This window comes from Gallinula chloropus (genome assembly GCF_964237585.1).
Source record: "Gallinula chloropus genome assembly, chromosome: 5".
Taxonomy (NCBI): Eukaryota; Metazoa; Chordata; class Aves; order Gruiformes; family Rallidae; genus Gallinula; species Gallinula chloropus.
The window spans coordinates 45,197,128-45,223,102 of NC_140090.1; the positions used below are offsets into that span (position 1 = coordinate 45,197,128).

The following is a 25,975-nucleotide window of genomic DNA, read 5'->3' on the forward strand; positions in this document are numbered from 1 at the left end:
ATCTGTATCAACCTGATTTAAGTATAAATCAAAACACAGCTCAAAGGAAAGACTAAATCCCCCTGTTCATTTTTATAAAAGGAAAAACACACTGATAAAATGTTTGATTTTGAGAAAAAAAAATAGTACATTCACATTCAAAGCTTGAGCAACATTTACAGGAAATATTATAAAAGGTATGATCATAGTTTAAAGAAAGAATGCAGAGAACAGGCAAAACCTGCTTAGAAATGAGAGCTTCTCAATTAAATGTTTGTAGGTATGGGGCACACTGCTCTAATTGTTATGCTGCTGAAGGCTTCCAGGCTAATGGAAGCCAAATTGTAGGTGTAAGTAATGTACTTTGAAAAAGAACAGAATACATGTGGCCTGTGGACTGTACCAGGGATGCTTAGCCTGAATCTCTTCTACGTACACACGCTCTCCAGAAAACACCTCAGTTATGAAGCTCTTCATGCCACAGGATTTCTGAATTTACTCGTGATCCTAAAAAACATGCAACAGGCTTAATGCTGCCTGCTAGAGACAGGGAAGAAAGCACCACTGCAAGAATGCTGAAATTACTAAAATTCAAAGAAAGGAAGTCTTGAGGCCCATTTTCTTGCAAGGAGTCTTGGCATTTCTTACCCTTGACCTCACTGCAGGTACACGTGTCAACAGACAAGAAGATCTGTAACATCAAAACGCAGCAGTCAGTTCCAGACAGTCATGCTGGCATTGAAAAAAATTAATTATTCCAGACCAGCCAAATACAAAATATTAAAGACAGCTGTCAGGTCAGGGTTTAGATGACCTGGAAATATGACATGTATAAATATATTCCCACTGATCAGCTCAGCATCTTGCTTATCCTAGTACCTCCCCATGTTACTTGAACTACTATACTGATTTACTTACAATGTCTCACAGTGAAAAATTCAGCTTCTATCTTTAGTGGTATTTTATCTTTAGTGGTATTTTATCTTTAGTCACACACCAAGCAATATTAAAAGGAGCTAACACCTGTTCCAAGCAGCAAGAAAACATGGCACTGAGAATTAGAGCTTTGTCTTTCACAAACGTGCCAAATATTATGCTCTTTTCATTAGTATAAATTTTAAAGTAATGCAGGAGGGAAAAGAACAGCAAATATAAAAGTCACCTGCAACAATGAGCCCAAGAAACCCTTCATAACATATGTTAGGGATCAGTGCTCAGCTAGTACAGGTCATTTACATACCACATGTCCATTCCCAACTATGACCAGCAGGGTTGGAGAAGAGCAGCAGCTATTTTGAGCGACAGATCCCAGCAAGAGCTCTGAATGCTGGCTATGTCTACACTTCCTTTTGGGAGTCAGCCATTTTATTAAGAATTTACTAATTAAACTTTGATATGATTGAACGGCACCAAACAGCATAATCCAAATAATCATTTAAAAGACTGAAGATATGCCTGCTTAGAAATAAACATTTGGATAGTGAACTGATACTGAAATTTCATATGAAAAACTGCACTGATATTGGACACGATGCTTTGCACACCTGAAACATTCTTAGTCAGAGTTCCTTCTGTGAGAAAGGGCAGAGGCCTCATTGAAACAGTAGCAGTTCTGTGGTTATCTGATTTCTGCACTGCAGACCAAAAGAGTATTTAAAGCAGAACACTAACGGGGCTGTTTTCAGGAAAACAGCAATAAGAAATATGACCAACACTCATCTTTTGTCCCTAGGAGTTTTTAGACAGAGTGAATATGACTTTATACATCTATTTTATATTCTGAAAATTAAACAGAAGCACTGGAAATTTCTAAGACATCCTTCAAGAGCAGGAACACACCAAACCACTTTGTGTCCTCTCTAACCTATCACAAAGACGTGGTCTCTCACTAATCCCCCAAGAAGTTGTGCAGGAGTTCTTGAGTGTAATTGCATGATTTTAGCTCCCTGTGAAGCGCACTGAGAACAACACAAGTATTAAAGCAGTTTCTTACACTTAGATCAGTGAATTTAGAAGCCCAAATAGAGGATGGATTCTTTAAATAGTATGTGAAAGAGGAGCAAATAATTAGGGGCCCAGTGAAGTCAGCACATGCAGCCCTGCTAAATGAAGTTGGAGTGAAACAAGCAAAGGGTTTTCCCTAGGAGGCAGTTTAGTTTCATAAGCATGGAATCTAAGAGAGAAAACTTTTGTCTTCCCAAACGAGATCTTTTAAAATAAATCCTTCGTAATAATTCCCCCATTCTAACAGTTGTCAGAAATCTTCCGTGAAATATTCTCAGGAGATTTGTGCAAGATAACTAAGTCTGTTGTCAGGAGTCATCACTCAAAGTTGCTAGGGTCTAACCTCACTCAACTGTTTGGCATTTCTCACACCTTTTCACATACCTAGAGATCCGAAGTAGCTCTTTAGTGCTTGTTACACCTTTTTCCTCACAGCTGAACAAGAAGCACTGTAGGAACAGGTCTAACAAACATGCCTCTTTCTCTAAGTATGCCATCTTAAACTTTCCTTTTGCTCAGGTTTAAGAGGAACTGTAGGTGCAGATATACAAAGTAAACAAGGGATGGAAGGTAAGTTTAGGCACTAAATGAACTACACAAAACATTTCTACTGAAAAGAAATAGGGTAAGGGAGAATCCAAACACACATATCCACTTCTGAATATTACAGACTCATTAAAACAATATGAACACAAAAGCCTATGACATGAAGCTTACGGACACCAAACATTTTATTCATACTTTTCCTCAGTAATTAGCGATCAAGACAAACCAGTAGCCTCTACTGCTGTTACACCAGCAGGTGAGAGAATACAGAACTGAATGTTGAATATTCCATGCTTCTAAAGAAGAAACACACCCTTAGACAGAGCACCAAAGATTGAGAAGCAGCCAGCTTCTATCAAAGCAACAGTAAGTACTTCACTAGACAAATTCTACCATGTTAGGATACAAGTCATGATCCTCAGCCTCCTAACATAACAGGCACAGCATGATGTATAGTTCCGTTGAGCAGCCTAATTCATATGGCAAACTGTCCTTTCTCAAAGCAAGCTAGAAGGTACTCTTGGCACATTATCGCAGGACTCAACCACACCACTCAGAATCATGAATTCTTACAGTGCCTGTCCCTAACAGCCCACTCAGTCACCTCCCCTACTCTGAACAGTTCCATTAGAATGCTGCAGGGCTGTGGTAGGCAAAAACCAGCTTAAATTGTGAATGCTTATGGATAGTAAATAACTGGGAAGAGGAATGTCTTAAATCCAACTCAAACCTACTCATAGCTAGCTGCAACTGGTATGTGCTGGATTTAATTTCAGTTAACATCTCAATGATACTAAACTATTGTCCAATTAATAAACGCAGAACAGAGCAACCAATTACGAGGTGGATGGAACTTTATGCTTCTGCACTCTCACTTGGACTGGGAAAAATCAAGGGTTTCTGGGCCTGAAGAAAGACTGATGAAAACCCTGGCTGGAGAAGCAGTCCTGGAAGTGATGAGACATCCTGGAGTTCAGGAAAATATGTGGAAACAAATACTGGGAAACACCCAGCGACATTGGACAGTAAGGTCCAAGGCAAGCAATTGAAAGCAGATGTACAGGACAAAACCATTGTAACTTTCACCCCAAACTTCCTGGACTAGCAGCTATCTCCCCAACTGGAAGGGCAGCCAAAACCTAGTGAACACATCAGCACCTAGTGAACGTAACACCATGGAGAAAATAAACGATTGGGCATGTGGTATCGTAAAGCAGGGTAGAAACTGATCTCCCCAGTTCTCCATCAAACCTCTGGTATGGAGATCTACTACGTGTTGTCACTCTGTCTTGTTTGTTACAAAGCTTTTGGCCTACCACAAGGCACTCAGTCTGCACCATCTGTACTCAGTAAATGATGCCTCATCAGTGCTACTTTCAGCTGATAGCTCCAATAGCTTGATACAGAGGCAAGGCTGAGGCAAACAGCATTCACAGAACAGTAGCCCTATCTGAGCATGTACACTTCACATCAGAAGTGACCGCAAATTTAACTGGCTCAGCATGCATTTCATATCCATTGAATCAATGTCTTCCATATAATAAATTATGCATGAATAATAACTAGCTATGAAGAAGGACATTTACATCTTCACAAGCCTCCTTCAGCAGCTTAGGAATTAGTTCTGAAATACACTGTAATATCTCCTTTAGGTTCTGATATAATCGTAGTTAGGGGTAAGTTAAGAAAAAAAATGAGGCAACAGCTTCACATACACTTAAAATAACTCAAGATGCAGACTTTTTTTATTTAAGGGTATTTTCCCTCAACTCCATTTTTATTTTCATTTTCAAGCACAAAGAGCAAATCAAGCTCTAATGGATACCCAGTTACATAGATTTCCTTCTCACCTAATAGCTTTATAATTACATAAAACAGTCACAGGCACTCATCCTGATGGGGGATTTTAATCATCTAGACATCTGCTGGGAATACCACATGGCAAGCTGCAAGAGATCCAGGAGACTCCTGGAGCCTATGGGTGACAACTTTCTGGTTCAGGTTTTGGACAGACCGACCAGAGGTGATGTATTGCTGGACCTGGTGCTCACCAGTGTGGGGGAGATCATTAAAGGTGTTAAGGTTGGAGACAGCCTGGGCTGCAGTGACCATGCCCTAGTTGAGTTTGCGATCTCAAGGAATGTGGGCCTAGCAAAGAGTGGCATCAGGACCCTGAACTTTAGGAGAGCAAAATTTTAGGCTGTTTAAGGACTTGTTGGCCAAGATCTCCTGGGAGGTGGTCCTTAGAGACAGAAATGTTGAGGACAGCTCGCTACTCTTTAAAGATGCCTTTCTGAGAGCTCAAGAGCTCTCTGTACCTCTGAATAAGAAAGTGGGCAGGAGGGGCAGGAGGCCAGCATGGCTAGGCAAGGACCTGCTGGTCAAACTGAGGGAAAAGAAAGGCAAATACAAGCTCTGGAAACAAGGGTGTGTTGCCTGGAAAGAATACAGGGATGCTGTTTGGTCTTGCAGAGACGGGATCAGGAAAGCCAAGGCACAGATGGAACTGAACTTGGTGACGGATGTTAAAAACAACAAGAAGGGATTTTACCGGTACATTGGCCAGAAGAGACAGGCCAAAGAGAGTGTACCCACCTTGGTAAATGAGAAAGGAGAATTGGCTGCAACTGATGTGGAGAAGGCTGAGGTACTGAATGAGTTTTTTGCCTCAGTCTTCTCTGGCAGCCAGGATTCTCATAATTCTCAAGTCCCAGAACCTTGCATCCCTGGACCTCTAGGTGGGAACTGAGAGAGTAAACCCCACACACACACTGTAAGGGCAGAGCAAGTCTGAGACTGCCTCATGAGACTGAATGTCTGCAAGTCTATGGGGCCGGATGACATGCATCCCAGGGTCCTGAAGGAGCTGGCTGATGTGGATGCTGAGCCACTCTCCATCATGTTTGAAAAGTTGTGGCTGTCGGGAGAGGTCCCTGGAGACTGGAAAAAGGGTCACGTCACTCCTATTTATAAGAAAGGGAGCAAGGAAGTCCCAGGGAATTACAGGCCGGTGAGCCTCACCTCTGTGCCTGGGAAGATCATGGCACAGATCCTTCTGGATGACATGTTGGAGCACATGAGGAATGAGCATGTGATCCGGGACAGCCAGCACAGCTTCACCAAGGGAAGGTCGTGCCTCACCAATCTGGTGACCTTCTATGATGGAGTGACAGCATCGGAGGATAAAGGAAAGGCAACCCATGTCATCTATCTGGACTTGTGCAAGGCCTTTGACACAGTCCCCCATTGATCTCAGTCCATTGGTCCAGGTTGTTCAGATCTCTCTGAAGAGCCTCCCTACCCTCAGGCAGATCAACACATCCTCCCAGTTTAGTGTCATCTACAAACTTAGTGAGGGATCATTCAATCCTTTCATCAAGGTCATTGATAAAGATGTTGAACAAGACTGGACCCAGATTTCATTACACAATGCAGCAGAACAGACACGGCCCACTGCAGAACTAAACTGCCCTGCACCATTTCAGTAACCAGTAGTAAGATCTGAGTCAGCACAATCTCATCATCAAAGGAAAGGAGCGTACAGTTCACTTTTTTGTTTACGGCTCTGCCAAAACAAGCCCAAATCACCGGCTCCTTAAAACTCTCCATGGATCTTGACGATCTCTTATTATGTCTAGACAGTGCCCCCTGTCATGCTGAAGTTCTTCGCAACTGCTGCCTTGAGACAAGCCACTTCCACCTCCACCTTAAAACATCTCAAGGTCATTCTTCCTCACAAAAACAGGAGCTCGGGATCTGTTTGCATTAATGCTCCAGGCACCCCCTGGCTTCCGTTCACTCAGGGAGGCAAATGTTATTTCCATTAAGTGCATCACAGCACCTCCACTACAGCTGGGGAAGCTGGGCTTGTTCAGCCTGAAGAGAAGGCTGGGGGGGCACCTCATTGCAGCCTTCCAGTAAATTAGATTCACCTCCTTGTTCAAAAAGAGAAGAGAAGTAAGTTCTCTTCTGTGGCTTCTTTTCTTTACAGGTTTTGTAACAGCTCTAACATACATGCCTAGCTTATTCCATTCACTGAACAGTCAGAATACTTGCTAAAAATCTCACTTGAGAAAAAGAAGTTTGGTCAGAGCTCAGAATCAGCCTTCTATATTTTAACTATCTAACATAAGCACGCCCACGAATTTTAACAATTAAAAGGCTTTCCTTCAGTGTTTGACAATTCTGAATCTGCCTTTTCACCAGAGCTACGTGCAAAGCTTTGCTGGTCAAATCTGCAGAACTCCCCAGGGCTCCAAGGTATTTTCTGTAGGTGTTGTTTTCATTGCTGCTTTTTTGGCTGGTGTGTGGGGGATTGTTGGGTTATTTTTCCCCCCTCTTTTAATGCAACCACGTCAGATTTCCATCCAAATCATGGGGTTTCCTTCAAGAGATATATTTTTTCAGAGCACATAAAGTCCTATTTTTTACTCTAAATATTTAAGAACACTGGGGAGTTCTACATGCAAGGTCTCCTATTCCAAACTCTAATTGATGTGTCCTGCAGGGATCTTAAGAGATAATTATTTTCCCTGTGAAGGATTTTTAAATTATACGGCATCATCTGAATCACTGAAAAATGTAGGCGCCTTATTCTGCGATTTCTTAATTAGGTAAAATGCCAGTTGCTTTCACAGGGGACAGTCCTTTTCTAAGCAAGCAGCAAATCTTGTACGATGAACACATCATTTGAAGTAATATAATCTTATCATGTACATTCCACATTATCTGTTTAGACAGATCTATGATCATCAGCTAATTTACCACTGGTTTACCTTGAGGTTTTAAAAAAAGGGAAAAAAATAAATGAGAAACTTCCATTTTATTGTAAGAAATTAAAACCCTAGCAACTCAAATGGCTGTGGAGAAAAATCAATACTCCAGTCAAAATTAGACTGTAGGAGTTTCTGGTATCAGACATAATACTGAAAGCATAGCCTGTCAATTGAAAAGCTACATCTGGATACATAATAACATATTATAAAGGTGCACTTGTACCCCTGGAGAAACAAAGAACCTGGAAGAAGCTATTCATGAATTCTCCTTACAAGCCGGCAATCTTCTTACAAAACACATAGCACATTAAATCAAATAGAGTGGGATGTGAAACACTTAGAAATCTAAAAACTATAAAAATAGACATTGAAACTAAATGATTAAAGATAAAACACTGATTTGTGGTATTTTCAGACAATCATATTTCCTTGATAGAAGTTTCTTTTCCCTCCAAATCTTGCATTTACTCAACAGGCATAAAATGGACTTCTCAAGCTTGTAATTGAAGGTATTATTAATATTTGCTCTTCACCTTCTATTTGTTCTACATTTAGCATGCAAACACAGGAAAGGGTAGGAATATTTAGGCCACTGTGTAAACTACAGTGTTCTTCAAACAACAAATGATCTTGAAATTATGCAGCCTCAAGGCTAAAACATTCAGATCAGATTCAGACCAATCGGTAAAATCCTGACTCTAAACAGATGTTAACAGCAATAGTTTTTATCTCTCTATTAATTCTGAACGTCACAAATACAGAGTGAACACACATTTTCCAAGGTAGTAGGTACCAAAAATTTTTCAGCAGCTGTGCTGTTTTTCACTTATTTGTGTAAGACAAAAGCTCAAGCTTTTGAGTTAGTGATAAAAAAATGAATGCATACTGCAACATTCATGTACACACAAAGTAAATCAAGCAGCAGTTATACTTTATGGCCAAAATATGTATTGGTTTCCAAGAGTAAAAACACTCCTGATTTGCCTATCATGTTACACTGTTCATTCAATCAGGTTTTAATTTCAAAAACAGAGCTTCGTGTTTCTTCAACTGCCATTTTTACAGCTTTCTAAAACTCCCAATCAATGCAGACTATTAACATTCCCTATGTCAGTCATTCAGAAAAAAATGAATTAACTGAGTATTTGCTGTTGACTTATCATTTGGTTTCCACTTACTACGCTAAGCTCTGTGAATGGAAATGGAACACGAATGTAGACTTAAGGAGCATGACTGAACGAACATCCATGTTGCGTGACAAAAATCTGGTGTATGCTCGGTGTGCTATAATGGGAATGGATTGAAAAAGTCATACCTGTGGACACAAAGTCTCTATGTGATTAGCTGCCATTTGGACGATTTTCGTTCCGTCTTCATTTGTTGACAATGAGCAAGCAAGATTAGCAACCTTAAACAAAGAAACAAACAGTTCTGTAAGCAAATACTCATCCACAGACTCTCAAACTTGCCAAAAAACATCACTTCTAGAAAGCTTTCATTATTTGGGGAAATTCCAATTGTCGAAGAACATATTTGAACAAGGAAGAAGTGGGGGAGACATGGAAGAGCTGTGGAAAGGAATGACAGTAACAAGAAATGTCATGACGGCTCCCCAGTTTAGGTTCAGCATGTAATAGCTGCAGAGCAGTGTTTAGATAACATCAGGAAATTTCAGAGAACCTAAGGCTTGAGCTAGATTGCTTATGATCATCGCTATTAATTTTTCAGAGCCCTTCAAACAAGGTCCAGCTTTTTAAATTAATGTTTTAACTTACTTTTAAGACCTTGAATACCAAATAATGTTTGTCTTGATTTGTTGTAAGGAAATACTGAATGACTCATGCTCTGAGCTATCCACAAATGATTGTTTTAATTAGTGGTATGAATTTCTATTGAAATAATATTATCAGCGCAACTTACACTGAAAATATGTAAGGAAACTTGAAATCTGTGAAAGAGCAAGTCAATCTTCTGGTATATTTTACTATATACGATGGAGATACAGTTTCCCTTATAGGAAAACCGCTCTACCATGGCACTCCACAGTTCAACAAGTTTAAAGAGATTAAGGACAAAGAGCATCCTGCAACACAACATCAATAGGCTTGACAAAGGCACAAGAGAGGTTGGGACACTGGGATCCAATAAATGTTTTCATCCTACTGATGTCATATGAGGTCCTTAGATAAACTACTACATGCTTACTAGTCTTCATAGCCTTCCCTGAAGTAGCTTTATTACATACTTATCATTCCAATGTTAATGTAGATCAAGAACTGCTTGAGAAATAAGACCTCTGTACCAAATACAACACAGATACAAACATAGATATGAATAGCTAATCTGTAATTATTCAAAACTCATGCAATGAGTTTTCCAGACTAACTGCTGCAAAATAAAAGCACGTCTTTGTTCATCAACATTTCAGGACACTTTTTCAAATGAAGAACAACAGTTCAACTGATGATCCATTACCAGAGGCTTTTATTCTTCTTACCTAATTGATGCAAATAATTACAAGGAATTAGTCAGTGCATAGCTAAATAACTAATTCCATCCAAAATTCAGAAGAGATTGACACTTTCTGAAGACAATGAGGACTAGAATGCATGGCCTTCCATGTACACTGTGCCTACAAAAAAATACTTTATTTCTATATACTATCCCTGGTATTTCAATCCAACTCACTGGTTCCCCACCTGTGTGATGTGTTAGTTTGTCCACATAAAAATATAAGGATTAAGACTAAAGTTGTCCAGTTTTCATAGATACACTCAAGCTGTATTCTCATCTATTTCAAGTCAACTGCCATGGCTTTTTTTGTAACATAATAGTTGAGAAAAACTGGATTTGATTCTACACTTCCCCTACTGATTGCTCAGTTCCAGATTACCTAGAGGTGTTTCAGTATCATCACACTCCAGCTCCTAGGAGACACTACTCCTTCCCCCTCCCTTAAAAAAAAAAAATAAAAAAAAAAAAACACGCAAAAAACCACCAACCAAAAAACCCCACCACTAAAAAACCACCACCACTTCAGGGTTTTTTCAGTATTGGTTACAAAAACTAGCTCACATCGGTTTACATCATTTTTTTTCTCCAGTCATTGAGCTGCTTCTGTATCCCAAATGTAACACTGCATTCATTAACAAGGCATTAATATATCATCATATATAAAAAGAAGTACTCTGTAAGGCTCAGTGCAAGTATTATTGATCTACTTCTTAAAGCGCTCCTCAACGCCTAAAGCAGCAACATTTCAAAGGTTTAAAAAACCAAAAAGGCAATACAAGCCATTCCACCAGGACCAAACACACACGCTCAGAAGTTTTTTCTCTTTGCCTTAAGGTTCCTCAGGTTTTCCAATTTCATTTCACAGTTCCCAGAAAAAAATTTACTTTTAATTTACTGGGATCCACTGAAAACATGGGCAATAGGTAGGTCCTGTTTATCAGTAAGAACAGATTTAAGACTGAGCTCTATGCTGCAAGCAATGTTTTGTCCATGTCTTAGTGTGCAAGGCAGACACAAAGACTGCTTAAAACAACTTTTTTAACTGTTTCCCACTTACACTAGCTGAAGCATCTTGGCACAAATACATACATCACAAATAATAATTTTGGTTGGAAGAGGTTTTGCAGAGGTCATTCAGTCCAACCCTCTGCTCAAAAGGCGAGAATTAACTCTAAACCATTCTGTGCCAATCGCTCTGTGCAGCAGATCATCAACACCTGGGGACAAATTATGTTACCATATCACAGAAAGGTTAAAAAGAAGTAAAAAAGCATGATGGTTCTCTGAAAAACATGCTCAGGTTGGGAACAATCTCTTAATTGACAAGTATTCTCTTCTATTTGAGGTCAACAGCTATTAGGGTTAGGGTTTTTATACTTTGTTTGTTTGTTTGTTTTTGAAGATAAATTGTTTCTGATCTTACATTTTCCCTCTTGATTCTTCAACTCAAAAGTATTTCTTGGTGATGGCCCAATTAATAACTCAGGTAGCAAAATAAGGATTAGGAATTTATGTCAGGTCCTGATTTACAACCAAAACCTACCCAAGGTCTGTATGTCTTTTAAAAAGCGATGCAGTTGAAGAGAGTAGCATTTGACTGCTTTACCATAAATACACTTACTATGTTAAATTTCTACTGGGTTATTTGAAATTCAAACTACTGTGCTATACCAACAGTGAACTTAATCATTTGCCTTTCATTTTGATCAACATTAGCAGATCTTCTGTTTTCGTCACAAAATGGGAAGAATTTTTCCCTTCTCCTGGCACAGATGTCAGGCTGTTTCATCAATACTAAATGCTTATAACTCATTTAAAAAAAAAAAAAGTCAAGTCCAAACTCAGAGAAGAACTATCAACTTACTTGCCTTAAAGTATCATGCACATCTAGGAAGGTTTCTCAAATAGCTAATATCCTATATTATGCCACAGTCTCTCCCTCTAAACAATGTAAATTCATAGAATCATAGAATCATAGGCGTTGGAAGGGACCTTAAGAGATCATCGGGTCCAACCCCCCTGCCAAAGCAGCTCCCTAGGACATATCACTCAGATAGGCGTCCAGACAGGTCTTGAATATCTCCAGAGATGGAGACTCCACCACCTCCCTGAGCAGCCTGTCCCAGTGCTCTGTCACCCTCACTGTGAAAAAGTTCTTCCGCATGTTGGTGCGGAACTTCCTGTGTTCCAACTTGCAGTCATTGCCCCTTGTCCGATCCCCACAGACCACTGAAAAGGGGCTGGCTGATTCCCCCTGCATCCCCTGCTTCAGATAATTATAAACTTTAATTAGGTCCCCCCTTAGTCTTCTCTTCTCAAGGCTGAAGAGTCCCAGTTTACTCAGCTTATCCTCATAGGGGAGATGTTCCAGGCCCCTAATCATCTTTGTGGCCCTTCTTTGGACTCTCTCCAGGATACATTACACAGATACATTACACTACTTTTATATTCTCTGAGACACTAGCTTTCCTTCACAGGACTTCAAGCCCGAACACTGCAACCTCAAAAATAAAATCGAAAAATGAAGAGACAGCAATTTCTTTCCATCAGAAAATCACTCTTTGAAGGGTAAAGTTTGTCAGGACAAAGACAAGCTTTCTTGGAGGCTGCTTTGATTGAAATCAGCTCTAAGCAGAACTTAAGAAAAAAAAGAAAAAAAAACGGATATCAGAAATTTTTCAACTTTATTTTTAACCACATGAAAAAGTGGATTTGTTCAACTTGCACTACTCAATTCAATGTGTCTCTCCACAATCATTCTTCCCAAACGTTTCCAAGATACTATGAAAGCAGTCACCCATTTCTTTCTTGAAAACATGAACAGTGAACAAACCATCCATGATGATTTATAGCAACATCAATTAATGCACTAGTTAAGGTGTAGTGGGAAGAGGAAGACTTTGAACAGAGCGGGTAAGTGTAGCACTGACACTAGATAAAATACTCTATTAGTCTGATTTTTAGATTATGAAGGCAATAAAGGCTCTACTGTTTGGTGCACGTTACCTGCATGCAAAACATATGCCAACACACAATTCTTTCATATTCCTGAAATTATTAAACAAGTTTTTTAACAGGCACTTTAACTGGTGGGAAGGACACAACACAAACTCCTGGGAGGGACACAACACAGATATAAATACAACAAAGCAATCCACTGAGGTAGAGTGGATTAAACACGAGTAATCCTAGCTCAGAAGACACTTTGTTTGTAGAAGTCAGGAGCAACTGAATAACAAACCAGGGAATAGCACCTGAATTTCAGCACTGCAGCAGTTAATGTGGATTTTGACATAAATTAGATACTCTATATAAATTCATTTTAACTTTTTGCATGCTCTCCTGCAACTAGAAATGAAAAAATGGTACTTGCAGATTCTACTTCAAATTTTGTAGGAACTGTCTTTTACAAGTTTATTACACATTCTTAGTGTCTACCAATAGCTTTATTCATGAAGCCTTGAGGAAAATGACTGTACAAAAGAAAATGCCATGGAAAAACTAGGAAGGTCAACAATATATAATTACTCTATGTTTTATAAGGAAAAGGCTACATTGATGTATGTAGGTCTCCTAGTCATTGCTGCACTTTTATATGCATTTATGATTATTATGTGCATTTTTATGAGCTTAATAAAACTTACATAGACTAGAATATTTGTTTATAGTGAAAAAACGTATTCCTGGACTGAAAACTTACCTCCACTGGGCAACAAAGTAATATCACAATGCTACTTGTTTTCCAACCCATTTTCCACCATAAAACTTAATTTCTTTCCTGATCAAGCCAAACAGTAGTCCTGAGAGATTTATAAGATGCTGCCAAAGTTTATACATTATTTTTACATGGTTCGTAAAATGCTTTGGGATAATTCAGGTCAACAATTACACTATTCCTTTATTTTTTATTAGTTTTTACTTCTGTGGGAGTAAATTTAGAAACTAAACTCAAAACCACATTTAATGCATCATGTTGCTTTCCTCTTCTGTTTTAATTTTTCACCTTCCATTCTTTCAGAAAGATTCTTGAATCTGCAAATTTAACTACTGGGGGCATTACATAGCTGCAAGTCTCTGTTCATCTTTGGGTTCCTTTTGCACATCTCACAATTTTTCATGTCTCTCTCTTTTTCATTTTCTGCAGAGCTGAACTGCATAGGTCTCCATTACTGCCATAATCACTACTGATTCAACAAAATTCACTCTACCTTGTTCACTGGAGACTTATCACTGCCCCTGTTCAGCTGTAACCAACTACCTTGTTAACATGAAGAAACCCCTCACAGTATTATGTAACTTGAAGTTCTTCCTGTAATGTTATTTGTCAAGCATGCTAAAGAACATGCATCCACAATCAATAAAGGGTACTTAAATAGCAATGGACTAGATTTTTTTTAAAACCAACTTAAATGTAGGACCCACTGCAACCTGTTTATTTCAAGTCCCTGTGCTCAGACAAGTCTTCTCTCACGCAAGTTTATTTAGGAGACCCTTTGGACAAACTGGGCCTCAACCAAAATAAAAATGGGAAATAAATTACACACAGGTCTCTCGAGGCCAAGACTGCACATGTGTGAGAGAGAATTCTGCACAGCAACATTTCAGAAATTATTTCCTTTTCAATAAAGGTGTCAGGCTTGATGCAGAGCCCCATTAAGTTTTCCCTCACCACTCTGAAGAACTGAAGAGCTAAGTTAAGGATTCCCTCTCCAGACCCTCAGTGTGCCAAGCTCTGATTACAAGCAAGGAAAAGATACTGCTTGGGGATTACACTTGTGCTATGGCAACCCAGGTCAGTTGATGAGTCCACTAAATAGAAATTGTCTGTAAGCATGACCTATCTGTGTATTACCAACAGCTTCCCTAAAAACATACCATCCACACCAGCACCAGACTTTATCTACTGGAATAACCACAAAGTGGCCTTTGATACCTGAAGAAAGGTCCTTTCTTAGGTCCAAACGCAATAGCAAGTGAAAGAGGTAAATGTAAACTACTTTATGACACCTCTTTTAGCACCATTTGCTGACATATTAACAAGAAGGCTTTCCAACAATACCACAAGAGTATAGAAATATAAAGAAAACTATTGAAAAGAAAGGAAAAGCAAAAAACTGTCTAAAATCCATCTGTTTTACCACCTTGTCCTTACCTGTCCTCATGCAGAGAAAAAAAAAGCCAGTAAAAACCAAAAAAACTTTAGTAGACAAAAATATTGTAATAAGCAGAAAAAAAAACTTTTCAAAAGGAGAAAGGGAATAATCAGATTCTATAATTGTGTAACCAATAACCAACCCTTTGATTTTCTTTATCTCAGTTTGGCAACAAACCCAAATGTAGTTAACCATGGAGGAAGACAGAGGCCATCAGTCACACACAGAATTAGCCAATTTCCTAAAATTTCTCTTACAAAAGGAGAAATAATCAAAATTCACTGCAGTCTTTAAGAGAACTGGCTAGCGCACACACACACAGAGGTGCTTCTAAACAGGTTAAGTGAGCTGGGCTCCACCATCTGTTGTTGACCCGACACCAGTAGGATTTGATAAACATCTATCACCAGCGAAAGCCAGTAAGGATCAGGGCGGACCAAGCAGTTCTCAAAACAAACATAACATCTCAAATTCCAAATATTCCATTTATTTTCCAGTTCTTAAATAAAATAGCATCTTATGAGAGGAAACGCTTTGCCTGTTTCCCCCCCTAAACCCTTTTTTTTTTTTTTGTTTCTAGGTGGTTAAGAGTTTCAAGTATCTCTTTTGCATAAACCTTTCTTTTTTCCTTTCCTCCCTGCCTAAAACCCTCTATGTCAGGCACCTAAATAATAAAGAGGCAAATACTGTATCCAGTTCTGGGCTGCCAGGGATGTGCTGGAAAGAGTCCAGAGGAGGGCTACAAAGATGATTGGGAGCCTGGAGCATCTCCCCTATGAGGAAAGGCTGAGTGACCTGGGGCTGTTCAGCCGGAAGACTGAGAGGGGATTTAATCAATGTTTATCAATATCTGAAGGGTGGGACACAAGGGGAAATGGCCAGTCTCTTCTCAGTGTCTGTGGGGATAGGAAAAGGGGCAATGGCTGCAAGTTGGAGCACGGGAAGCTCTGCACCAATCTGCAGAAGAACTTCTTCCCGGTGAGGGAGCCCTGGGACAGGCTGGCCAGGGGTGTGTGGAGTCTCCTTCTCTGGAGATATTCTAGACCCATCTGGATGCTGACCTGTGCAACCCATCCTAGGGAACCTGCTCTGGCAGGGGGGTTGGACTCAATGATCTCTGGAGGTCCCTTCCAACGCCTAAGATTCTATGAAGCTGTGAAATGCAACACACATAATAAACTGTCATTAGAATACTCAAGGTTTCAGGTCCTCTTCCTCTATAAAACAAATGAAAGATCCAGATGTATACACAAAGATATTCAAAGTTATTTTCTTATTATCCATTGTTCAAATATTCTACAACACAATATCCATTACCCTCGTTTTAAAGATTTTTCTCTTAGACTAAATAATGCACGCACACTTTGTCATACAAATAGCCAAGTATACTCAAGTGACCTTTGTTTCCCCTAAGCACAAAATTTCTTCCTGTTGTCAGAATCAAAATCTTTACCTTTGCGTCTGACTGGGTAAAGGAGATAGAAATCAGGCCTAGGAGATGCAGCTTGCTTCCTCCAAGATGCAGACACCCTCTATTATTTAAATGAGTTTGAGTTAAAGAGAGGCAGTGTGATAACAAAACAAAATTAACACAACTCTCACTTAACATGTAATAAATATTAGCAGAGCAGGAGAAGAAACACCTCTTTCCAGCAGTGCACTCACTAGATTACACAGCCAGAAAGTATTTTTCCTTCATCCCAATGTAAATGTTTTCAATTCTTTCAAGTAGGACGTGTGACTTTTTTTTTTGAATGAGAAACAAAAGCACAGTTTAGGGACCAGTTCTTGTAAGAGTTCAAAACAGCAGCAGTCCCTACAAGAAACAGACATTTCTATTTTGCAAAACCAGCTATGTTTTCTTTAAGCATATTATTCTGATGCAACACCTAGACTGGTTTAAAACGTTATAGACTTACAACTATATAAATAAAGGGTCAGTCATACTCAGCTTAAATGAAATTGATGATACACGAAAACCAGAATTCACCTCTGTAAAGTTAAGAGAACAACCACTCAGAAATCTAATAAACACTGTACCAAAAACACCAAAAATTGATAACATGGGGGGGGGGGGGAAGGGGAGGGAAACCACTACCAAAATCTATAGACAATTCAAGAAAATGAAATATCCTTGCAACAAAGGATATCTTTGGAATTTAACCTATCCTGGGATCACCCTTCGCAGAACTTTTGCCTGTCCAGCAAGCATGGCAATTCATTTAATATCTAACATTGATACTGACCACCTGCTTCGGCAATATAGAAAACACACAGCAATATAGGTTTCTGGAATGGAGGGGAGTGTGTGTGAGAGAAAGAGAGGAGGGAGAGGGGGTATGCACTTCCACCAAGAAGCCGTTACCTATATTCTTGTTCATTCTCAACTCTCATTAACTACCTGGTACAGAATTATAGATGAGAACAACACAAGAGTCACCTGTAAGATATCAAGGGTTAGCGACAGCTGAATCAAATCAGACATGCAGAATGTTAATGCACACCTAGAAGCATAAATGAACACTTTCTTCCATAGTTGAACAGAAGCAAGACAAGGAGATAGAAGCATACCTTTACTCAGTAACAGAAATTCAGTACACAAGTTTATCAGAAATAATGTAGTTCATATCAGCCACCCAAACTTCCATATTAATTGTCACACACCCACCACTAACAGCACCTACTTAACTTTCTGCAGGACACGGTGCTGCCTTGCAAACTGCATGTGACAAATTCAAACAAATAAGTCTGTATAGTGTCTAAAACTTACTGCAGAACTCAGCAATTCCAACATCTCTCTTTGAAAAGTAACCCAGTTACATGAGACGCAATATACCTTAATGTTTCCAGTGTTATTACAAAGACTTTTAGTCTATTCTTGCCCTGCTTCCACAGTACAGGATTTGAAAAAAGCCATCCAGAGAAGGGCAACTTTCCCACTCCGTCACCAAACAGCACTAAGGATAATGCATAAAAGTAAAAATACTGGCCAAATTACTCCTGCAAAAAGCGAGCTGTGGACTGGCTTCCACAGGTAAGCAGGCTCTCCTCACAGGAGTGCTCCAGTTACTGCTGAGCACAGTCCTTCGCTCAGAGGCAGCCAGGCATCCCGCCTCAAAGAACTGAAAATCGAAAGCCTGGCAACCCAAGGCAAAAGGTACATCTTTATATTGTTTTCTCTCGTCGCCTCACAGGTCGGTATTTCAGATTTTATGCTGCAGAAAATGAGTCCTTAAAGCAAGGACCACCGCGCTTGCCGCTTGCCAAAGAAAACCGCCACAGACAGGGCCGCTACTGCCTGCTGGCGCAGCTCCCATCAGCACCACCGGGACAGCCCACAGAGAAGCCTCGCCCAGGACTGGCGGCCTCGTCCTTCCGAAAGGCGGAACCTCACGCTCAGCAGCCCGCATTAACAGCTCCACAGAGAGCCACGCGACCACCCCCACCACTCACCCGGCCTCCTCCGAGCGCTCCGCGTGCCCGCAGCCGGCGAGCGTCGGCCGAACCTTCCAGAAAGGGCGAAGCGATTCCGCGAGGCACCGGCCATTCGGCCGCACCTGGCTTAGCGGGCTGTGCGCAAACCCCGACTTCCCCCCTTCCCCTCCAGCCCCGCCACGGGCACCGGCGGCCATTCACAGCTCCTTTGGGACCGTCCTCGGTGCTCCCTCAGCCAGCAGCGTCTAAGGGGGACCAAGATGGAAGGATGGCACCCAGGCTGCTCTGCTCCCGCAACGGGAGGAGAGAGGCGGCGGTACGGACCGCAGCACCGCCAGCTGGGGCAGAAGGGCCTTTTCGATGCAAGGTCAGCGCCGTGGAGAGACACATGGAAGGCTCTGCTCCCCTGCTGCCAGCGGCTGGGCTTCTTCTTGCCCAGTCTTACCTACCCCTCCGGGACAGACACAAGGTCTTGTGTGTGTGTGCTCCCTCCGCTCAAACACTTCCAGACCAAAGGAAATCCAGCCGTTGCACTGAGATGCCAAGCAGTACACAGGTTTAGGGAGCTTTTTATGAAACATGCAAGCCAGCTGTAGTTGCAATGGCTCTAAAGTAATCCATAACTCACAATGAAGTACACACATGTATGCATCCTAAATAATCAACATCTCTGTAAAGAAAAACAAAAGTTACACTGATCGAGTGGTAAAAATCTAAGCCGTGCTGTGGGCACAGATTATATTCTTAAGCATTGTGTCATTACAGCATTAACAGTCTATTGTTACGCACCCACCACAGGCCACCTGTCCAGTATCTTGTAAAAATATCATTAAAACGCTCATTGATTTTACCATTCCTTTCTCCCTTCAATGCATGTCTAAGTAATTCTCCTCCGGTTTATCCGTTTTTGTTCTCTGTCCTGTGAATGGTGTTAGCAGCTGTGCTCCTGCCACTGCTGATCCCGAATTCCAGTTGCAGGGGAACCGGAGGAAGCCCCCTTGGTACTGCAGCTTGCATGGAATAGATGTGGAACTAACATAAAATGTTTCGGTGTCAGTGGAAGCCTTTATTTCCTGTTAATTGAGTTTAAAGGTTCATGAAACATTTTATAAGAAATACCTGACTCATTTTTGCCATGTGATCTCTGGCCAAGGAAAGGTAGAATTGATCTCAAACAAAAACATAAAACCATTCATAAGCCTTGCAACCAAAACTTACGTGTAAAATCTTCCAGATTTCCAGACTGCAGCTCACAGTGCAGTCTGAGGCACTGTGGGGGCTCACCCTGAAGCAGGTGGGTAGAATTCAAAGTGCAGGGCTGTGATGCTACTAAATTCACTGACAAAACTCCTATGCAGACTGGCCTTGACAAAGGGCAACTGAATTTACTGTTGACCACCGCAGAGCAATGCACAGATGAGAAACAAACTTAATGCGCAGTAGAAATCCGTCCAACAGCAACAGGGGGTTACTAACAGGTTTCAGAGGAAACAAATTTCAGTGCAAGGAAGTCTAGAATTACACCCTAGACATTATTTCTACTAAAGGGTTGACAGGGTACGTGTTAACTAGGCTGAAACTCAGAATGGTTCTGGACTTCCCATTGCAAAATTACATGGGATATGGCTGCTATCGTCCCTCTGTCCCTTTACTGGACTGATGAGGTGAAAGAGAGCTGATCATGTTGTGATTGAGAACAGTCCATTAAGAAAAACATGCCCAGATACTTTAATTCTGTCCCGCTGCATCTAGCAAGGAGCCTCCTGCTGTCTAGCAAGCCCAGCCCATGGTTTTCCAAAGAAAAAAGTTTTAGAAATTCTTCATGAGCGCAGTATTTTGAATACTAGGCTACCAGTTACTAAAAAGCAGTTTAATATCATGAACGTGGTTGAGTTCGTTGATCAGTTTCTTTCAAAGAGCTTCTGCAGAGGATGAATCATACCAAAGGGGAATACCTAACAGTACATGCCTTTTGTCTCTGCCAAGATGTCAAAACCAAAACCACCCAACTTCCCTGTTAAAAAAAGATAACTTGCCTTCCTTGTGATCAGACGTTCTCGTCCATGACTTCCCATCATAGGTTTTCTCAATAATTTCCTCTTTTTTTTTTTCTTTAAGGAGAGTTCAGCCACTACTGTAATTCTATTTATGCTGTTAAGTGTATATTACAAAAGGATTTGGCCTACTTTTTGTTTCCTTGCCTCAAATACAAGTATTGTGCATAGGCCACATTTCAGAACAAGAACATTTCTCAGTTATTTCAATGCATTAAAGAACTTGTATTAAATACAGTCTCGTAAAAAGCATCACCCTGTCAGTAGGGAACAAAAATACTACTGCAAAAGCCATTTGACAGTGCTAAAGTACCCAGACAGATTCCTAGAAAAGTGATTAAACTAAGCAAAGAAAAATGCTGCCTGACCCTCTACAAAATACTCTTAAAATCATAGAATGCTCTGGGTTGGAAGGGATTGTCTAGTCCCAGCCCCCTGCCATGGGCAGGGACACCCTCCACCAGCCCAGGGTGCCCAAAGCCCCATCCACACTTGCCTGGAATACTGACAGGGACCCAGTGGCTTTTCTGGGCAGCCTGTGCCACGGCCTCCCCGCCCTGCACAAGGGAGAATTTCTTCGCCATATCTAATCTAAATCTCTCCCCCTTCAGCTTAAAGACATCCCCCCCCGTCCTGCCATTTACAGAAAAAAAAAAATTAAAATATCACTCTCCATCTTTTTATATATACCCCCTTTAAGTACTGGCAGGCTGCTATAAATTCTCCAGACTCAACAACCCCAAATCTCTCAAGTTTCTCAGCCCATCCTGATAGAAGAGGTGCTCCAGCCCCCTGATCGTCTGTCTTATACTGGGGACCCCAGAGCTGGACGCAGTACTCAAGGTGGGGGTCTCACCAGATCAGAGGGGCAAATCACCTCCCTCGATCTGCTGGTCACACTTTTTAGATGCAGCCCAGCATGTGGCTGGCTTTCTGAGCTGTGAGTGCACATTGCCATGTTGTATCTGATTTTTCATTTACCAATAACCCCCAGGCTCTTTCCATAGGGCTGCTTTCAATCAATTCATCCTCCAGTCTGTACTGGTGCTTGTGACTGCCCCAACCCAGATGTAGGATCTTGCACCCCTGGCTTTGAACTTCATGAGGTTCACACGGTCCCACCCCTCAAGCCTGTCAAGGTCCCTCTGGGGACTTTTCATCCCCTTCTTCAAGCACATCAACTTCACCAGCTTGGTGTAACCCACAGACTTGCTAATGGTGCACTCAATCCCACTGTCTATGTCCTTAATAAGATAGTGAACGGTACTGGTCCCAGTGCAACTCCCTGAAGGACGCCACTTGTTACTGATCTCCATATGGACACTGAATTGTTGAATGCAACTCTCTGGATGCAGCTATCTGGCCAATTCCTTATCCATCCACCAACCTTCTCTCCAATTTAGCAACAAGGATGTTGTATGGGACCGTGTCAAAGGCCGTAAGGAAGTCAAGACAGACAACATCTGTTGCTCTTCCCTTATTCACCAACACAGTCGCTCCATCATAGGCACGACAGATTAGGCAGACATAATTTGCCCTTTGTGAAATCACGATAGCTCTCTAATCACCTCCCCACCATCCATATGACTCTTGACTTTCATTAGCCTGAGTAATAACAACTTAAAACAAAGCCTTGTGCTTTAAGCTAGAAATCAGGTTTCCAAAAGAGGAGAAATCAATGCAAACCTATTCGCTATGCATCCATGATATATACACGCACACGCAGGCATGCTATACATGCAGATACATTTCTCTTTCCTCAAGAATTCGAGATACAATTGGACAACTTGATGCAATAGGGGCATCATTTGTCAGAATAACAGTCTTTTACAGGTCGACCTCTGACAATAGGGGGTCACGTAGAACAAGGAATATTCAGCACCTCCACTGACAGGAATAAACCTCCTCCTCCACCAGATATCACAGCATCCATGTTTCAAGGGGAGAAAGCAAACCAAGCCACCAAACACACACAGTGATACTTGGTATTTAGGAAGTGCACACAAGCTCTAGCAAACTGACTGTAACATTTTTATGTCACATGCCTTTTTTAGCACTTTCAGAACTATTCTGTTATGGTGACTGGCTCATTACTGATCAGTACTGTCAAAACTGAGACCTTTGGGGACGTAAGACTGAATTGCAAGCACCCTAATTTCTAATATTCTGAGGAACTTCTGAATCTGCTTTCATACCAGAAAAAATACAAATCGCTGCCACCGCACTTGTGTCGGCTGTCTTTACACTATCAGCGAGAAGGGTAACCGGCTGTATTACGACGAAGAGTCCGTGTTGATAATTAGCCTTTTGGAGCTCCTATAACTTGCAGTACACCCTGCCTCTCCGTACTAGGTGGCTGACATTTCTAGCTCTTGAAATATGCCCCTCAGACACAGAAAGTCTGATAAATCTTCGGGTTGTTTATCTTTTGTTCCCTTGCTTTGCACTTATGCAATAAAGGCTATGATTAAGAGGATTAATGAAAATGTCACCACTTATCAACTGAAGCTCAATCAGTGATAGCAAAGTCGGACCTTATTTGATTAATTACATAAAGGTGTAAAAAATTCTAGCATTATGAATTCAGGACTCACTGCAAGATGCTGGAATTCTGTGAGGCCCAAAATAGCAAGGTTCAAACCCTTGAAGTCCACATCTGTTTAGAATGACATGCTTGACTTAAGCTAATTTTATCATATAATTTTTCTTAATTCACGATTTTGACCACATTAGCTCACAATTAAGCATCCATCTACCAGCCTCTACACATCAAGAACAAGATACTTGGATCCATGAAGATCTTTGGATTTAACGGAACTGTGGCAATGAAGAACTTCTGAGAAAGGACCCTCCGCTACCCCCATCTCAAGACTGTGCCATTAACTAAATACTGCCTGAACAGGGTCTCTCCCCAGAGTGTAACAGTCAGTGAAATCCAGGGCAGTGCTGAACAGGAAATCTGAATCACACAAACCGAGGATACATAGAGAAATTAGCAACCTGAAGGTGGTTTTCTTCTCAAAACCAAAGCATGATGTTAACTCGCTACGTAAGCATTTAAACAAGTGTGTGATGAGAGGAGAGCTAATTTGTCAAGGACAGACTGATTCTAGAAATTAGCACAGCAAAGTAACAAGAATATACTTCCCATTCATAAATATTGATTGTGCTTAGACATGCTCATCTGATTTACACAAAATGCCTTCCTAGTCTGCTGGCAGGTACATTTTACTCCCAAAATGCTGGCCAATATTCTGCATTCATATCTCTATACACTGACTGCTTCATGTTAGAGATACATGCTCCTTCAAGCGGAAAACCACACTTCAGTTCTGTGGCTGGAGATCCCACTGTACGACGGGATCCCACATCCCAGTGACAGTGGCTGAGCAGGGCCATCTCCATGACTAATAGAAGTTAAATTGTGATGCAAAAATAGGGATGAGGAGACACTCTTCAATTTAGAGTCTATTTTGACACAGGTGCAATTATATGATGGTATCACCAAAAGTGTGTTATGGGTTAAAGAAGAATAGTAACAACAGAGCCGCCAGCAAAAAAATGACAAGCCCTAGACTTGTATCTTATTCCTGGAGACAAAGTTCCTTAGTGTTGAACTGTGCAAAGCTAGAAACACAACAGTATTCATGTTTCTTGTTTTCTGATTATGTTTTGAAGAAGAATGAGAAGAGATTCTGTTATCTTCTGATATTCTGAAAGTTAATAAAAATGTTCCACTTAACTGTCAGCTTGACCTCTATGTATGCAGTTCTCAGGGAGTTTTGCTACTGTCAGAAATAGTTTTGGTGTTCAGTAGCTCAGCAAAATCAATTCTACAGAACTAGTGATGAAGCATTAAAATGTTGTTTTTCTTTAGTGCTTACCAGTCTGCGATGAAAACCCATAGAAATGAGTGCAGTGCTGAGCACAGTCAATTCCCTCTTGGCTTTGAGGTGGTAGGATGAAACCAGAATCTGCCAGTTGACAGTACTTTGTATACACAGTAGTTCAGTATGTAAAGCAAAATTCATTAATGGATAGTTAAATTCCATTTTAGATCCAATTGGCATGTGCCAGGAAGCTACGCAAGTATTACTTGGGATGGTAAATGGGGGAGTTTTGTTGGTCTTTAGAATTCAAGTAGCTTTCTTCTAATGATCCTTACCTCTGAGTAAAAAAAAAAAAAGTCATGTGAAGGAGATGTAGTCCTTATGCACTGGATGCTGAGAGGTTAAAAGAACAGTCACAGGCTGCCTGAAGGTTGGTTCTTGTAGACTAGACTCAGGAAAACACCAGAGTGAGATGACTTTTTTAGGGCTTTTTGCCTGCATCTTGCAGAGCTGTGGTGAATTGCTCTCAGACATCTAGAGACGTGGCAAATTACAGTCAAAGTGGCAAATAAGAGCAATCATCCCTTATATATATGTCAATAAAACAGATTGAAGCAGTGAGAACTTTGCCACTGTGTTTGAAGAGAAGTTTTTACTGTTTACATATAAAATGAAAAGCAGCTTTTCACCATTAAATTGCAGATTCCACATTGAAACTGACCTTTGGCCAAGCTGTTTTCCACAAGAAGCAGATATAGAAAGCTTTAGTTTAAGAGCCAGTGGCCCTGGGTTTTGCTTGAGCGGATGCTGCAGCCTTTCTTGTTGTATGCTTATTAAGCTATTGTCCATACTGGTGAATTTTGACTACTATTTAGTTACTATTACTTCCACTGTGCTGGCTTTGAAAACATTTAGATTAACATGTTTAACACCAAAAATATTTAATTTGTACCATACAGAAGTTCTTCTATATTTTTTCGCTTAAATGGCATTATAATTGAATGGCAAATAGTTTTTATCTATATCAAACCCCAATTTCACTCTAGAAATTGTGCCAATTAATGACTGTAAAAACAAAAAGAGTTAATTCAGATAAACCCTTACGTGGACATTCTTAACAGAATTTAATGGTGACTGATTCTGACTTCATTGAATTCACTTATCTGCTTTATTCCAGGCCTCACCACTGATCCAGTTAACAGATTCCTTCTCCCCTTCTGTCTCCTGCAGTTTATCTGTCTCATTGGGTTTCCCAGAACTGGGGACTGAGATATTTCTTGGAGTCTCCAGAGTGCTACTGAAACACAAATGAAATAAACACTACCTTTGAAGAACTTCATTTCTGTGAAGTGTGAGCACTAACGTGAGTTTGGCTCACATGAATTCAAGCACACATTCTGGGTCCAGCTCCTAGTTAGAGAAGGAAGGCTCTGAACCAACAAACTAAAAACATATATTTAAATACAAAATTATAAAGGAGCCAAAACCCGACTGCTGTCATTGCACATACACACACGCACAAGTTTGATCATGTTAATAATGACAAGAAGCTATGAACTCTCCAGTGAAGGTGATTTAAATGAATTTCCCTTATCCTCATCGTTGTGCTGTGCTATCCAGAGACAGAGACCACTGCCCCAGGTGCACAGCACCTATGTCAAGCGAGGAGTGCCTGGACCCAAATT

General features: G+C 40.8%; 1 protein-coding gene across 1 annotated transcript in view; it reads right to left on the reverse strand.

Moving 5' to 3' along the window:
- CTNNA3 (catenin alpha 3) overlaps positions 1-25,975 on the reverse strand; it is a gene marked incomplete at its 3' end in the record, with an annotated part of 494,076 nt that overhangs the window by 147,984 nt on the left and 320,117 nt on the right. The window contains exon 9 of the mRNA XM_084264912.1: positions 8,620-8,712. Within this exon, the coding sequence (XP_084121038.1) occupies positions 8,620-8,712 (93 nt within the window). The remainder of the gene's footprint in view (positions 1-8,619; positions 8,713-25,975) is intronic.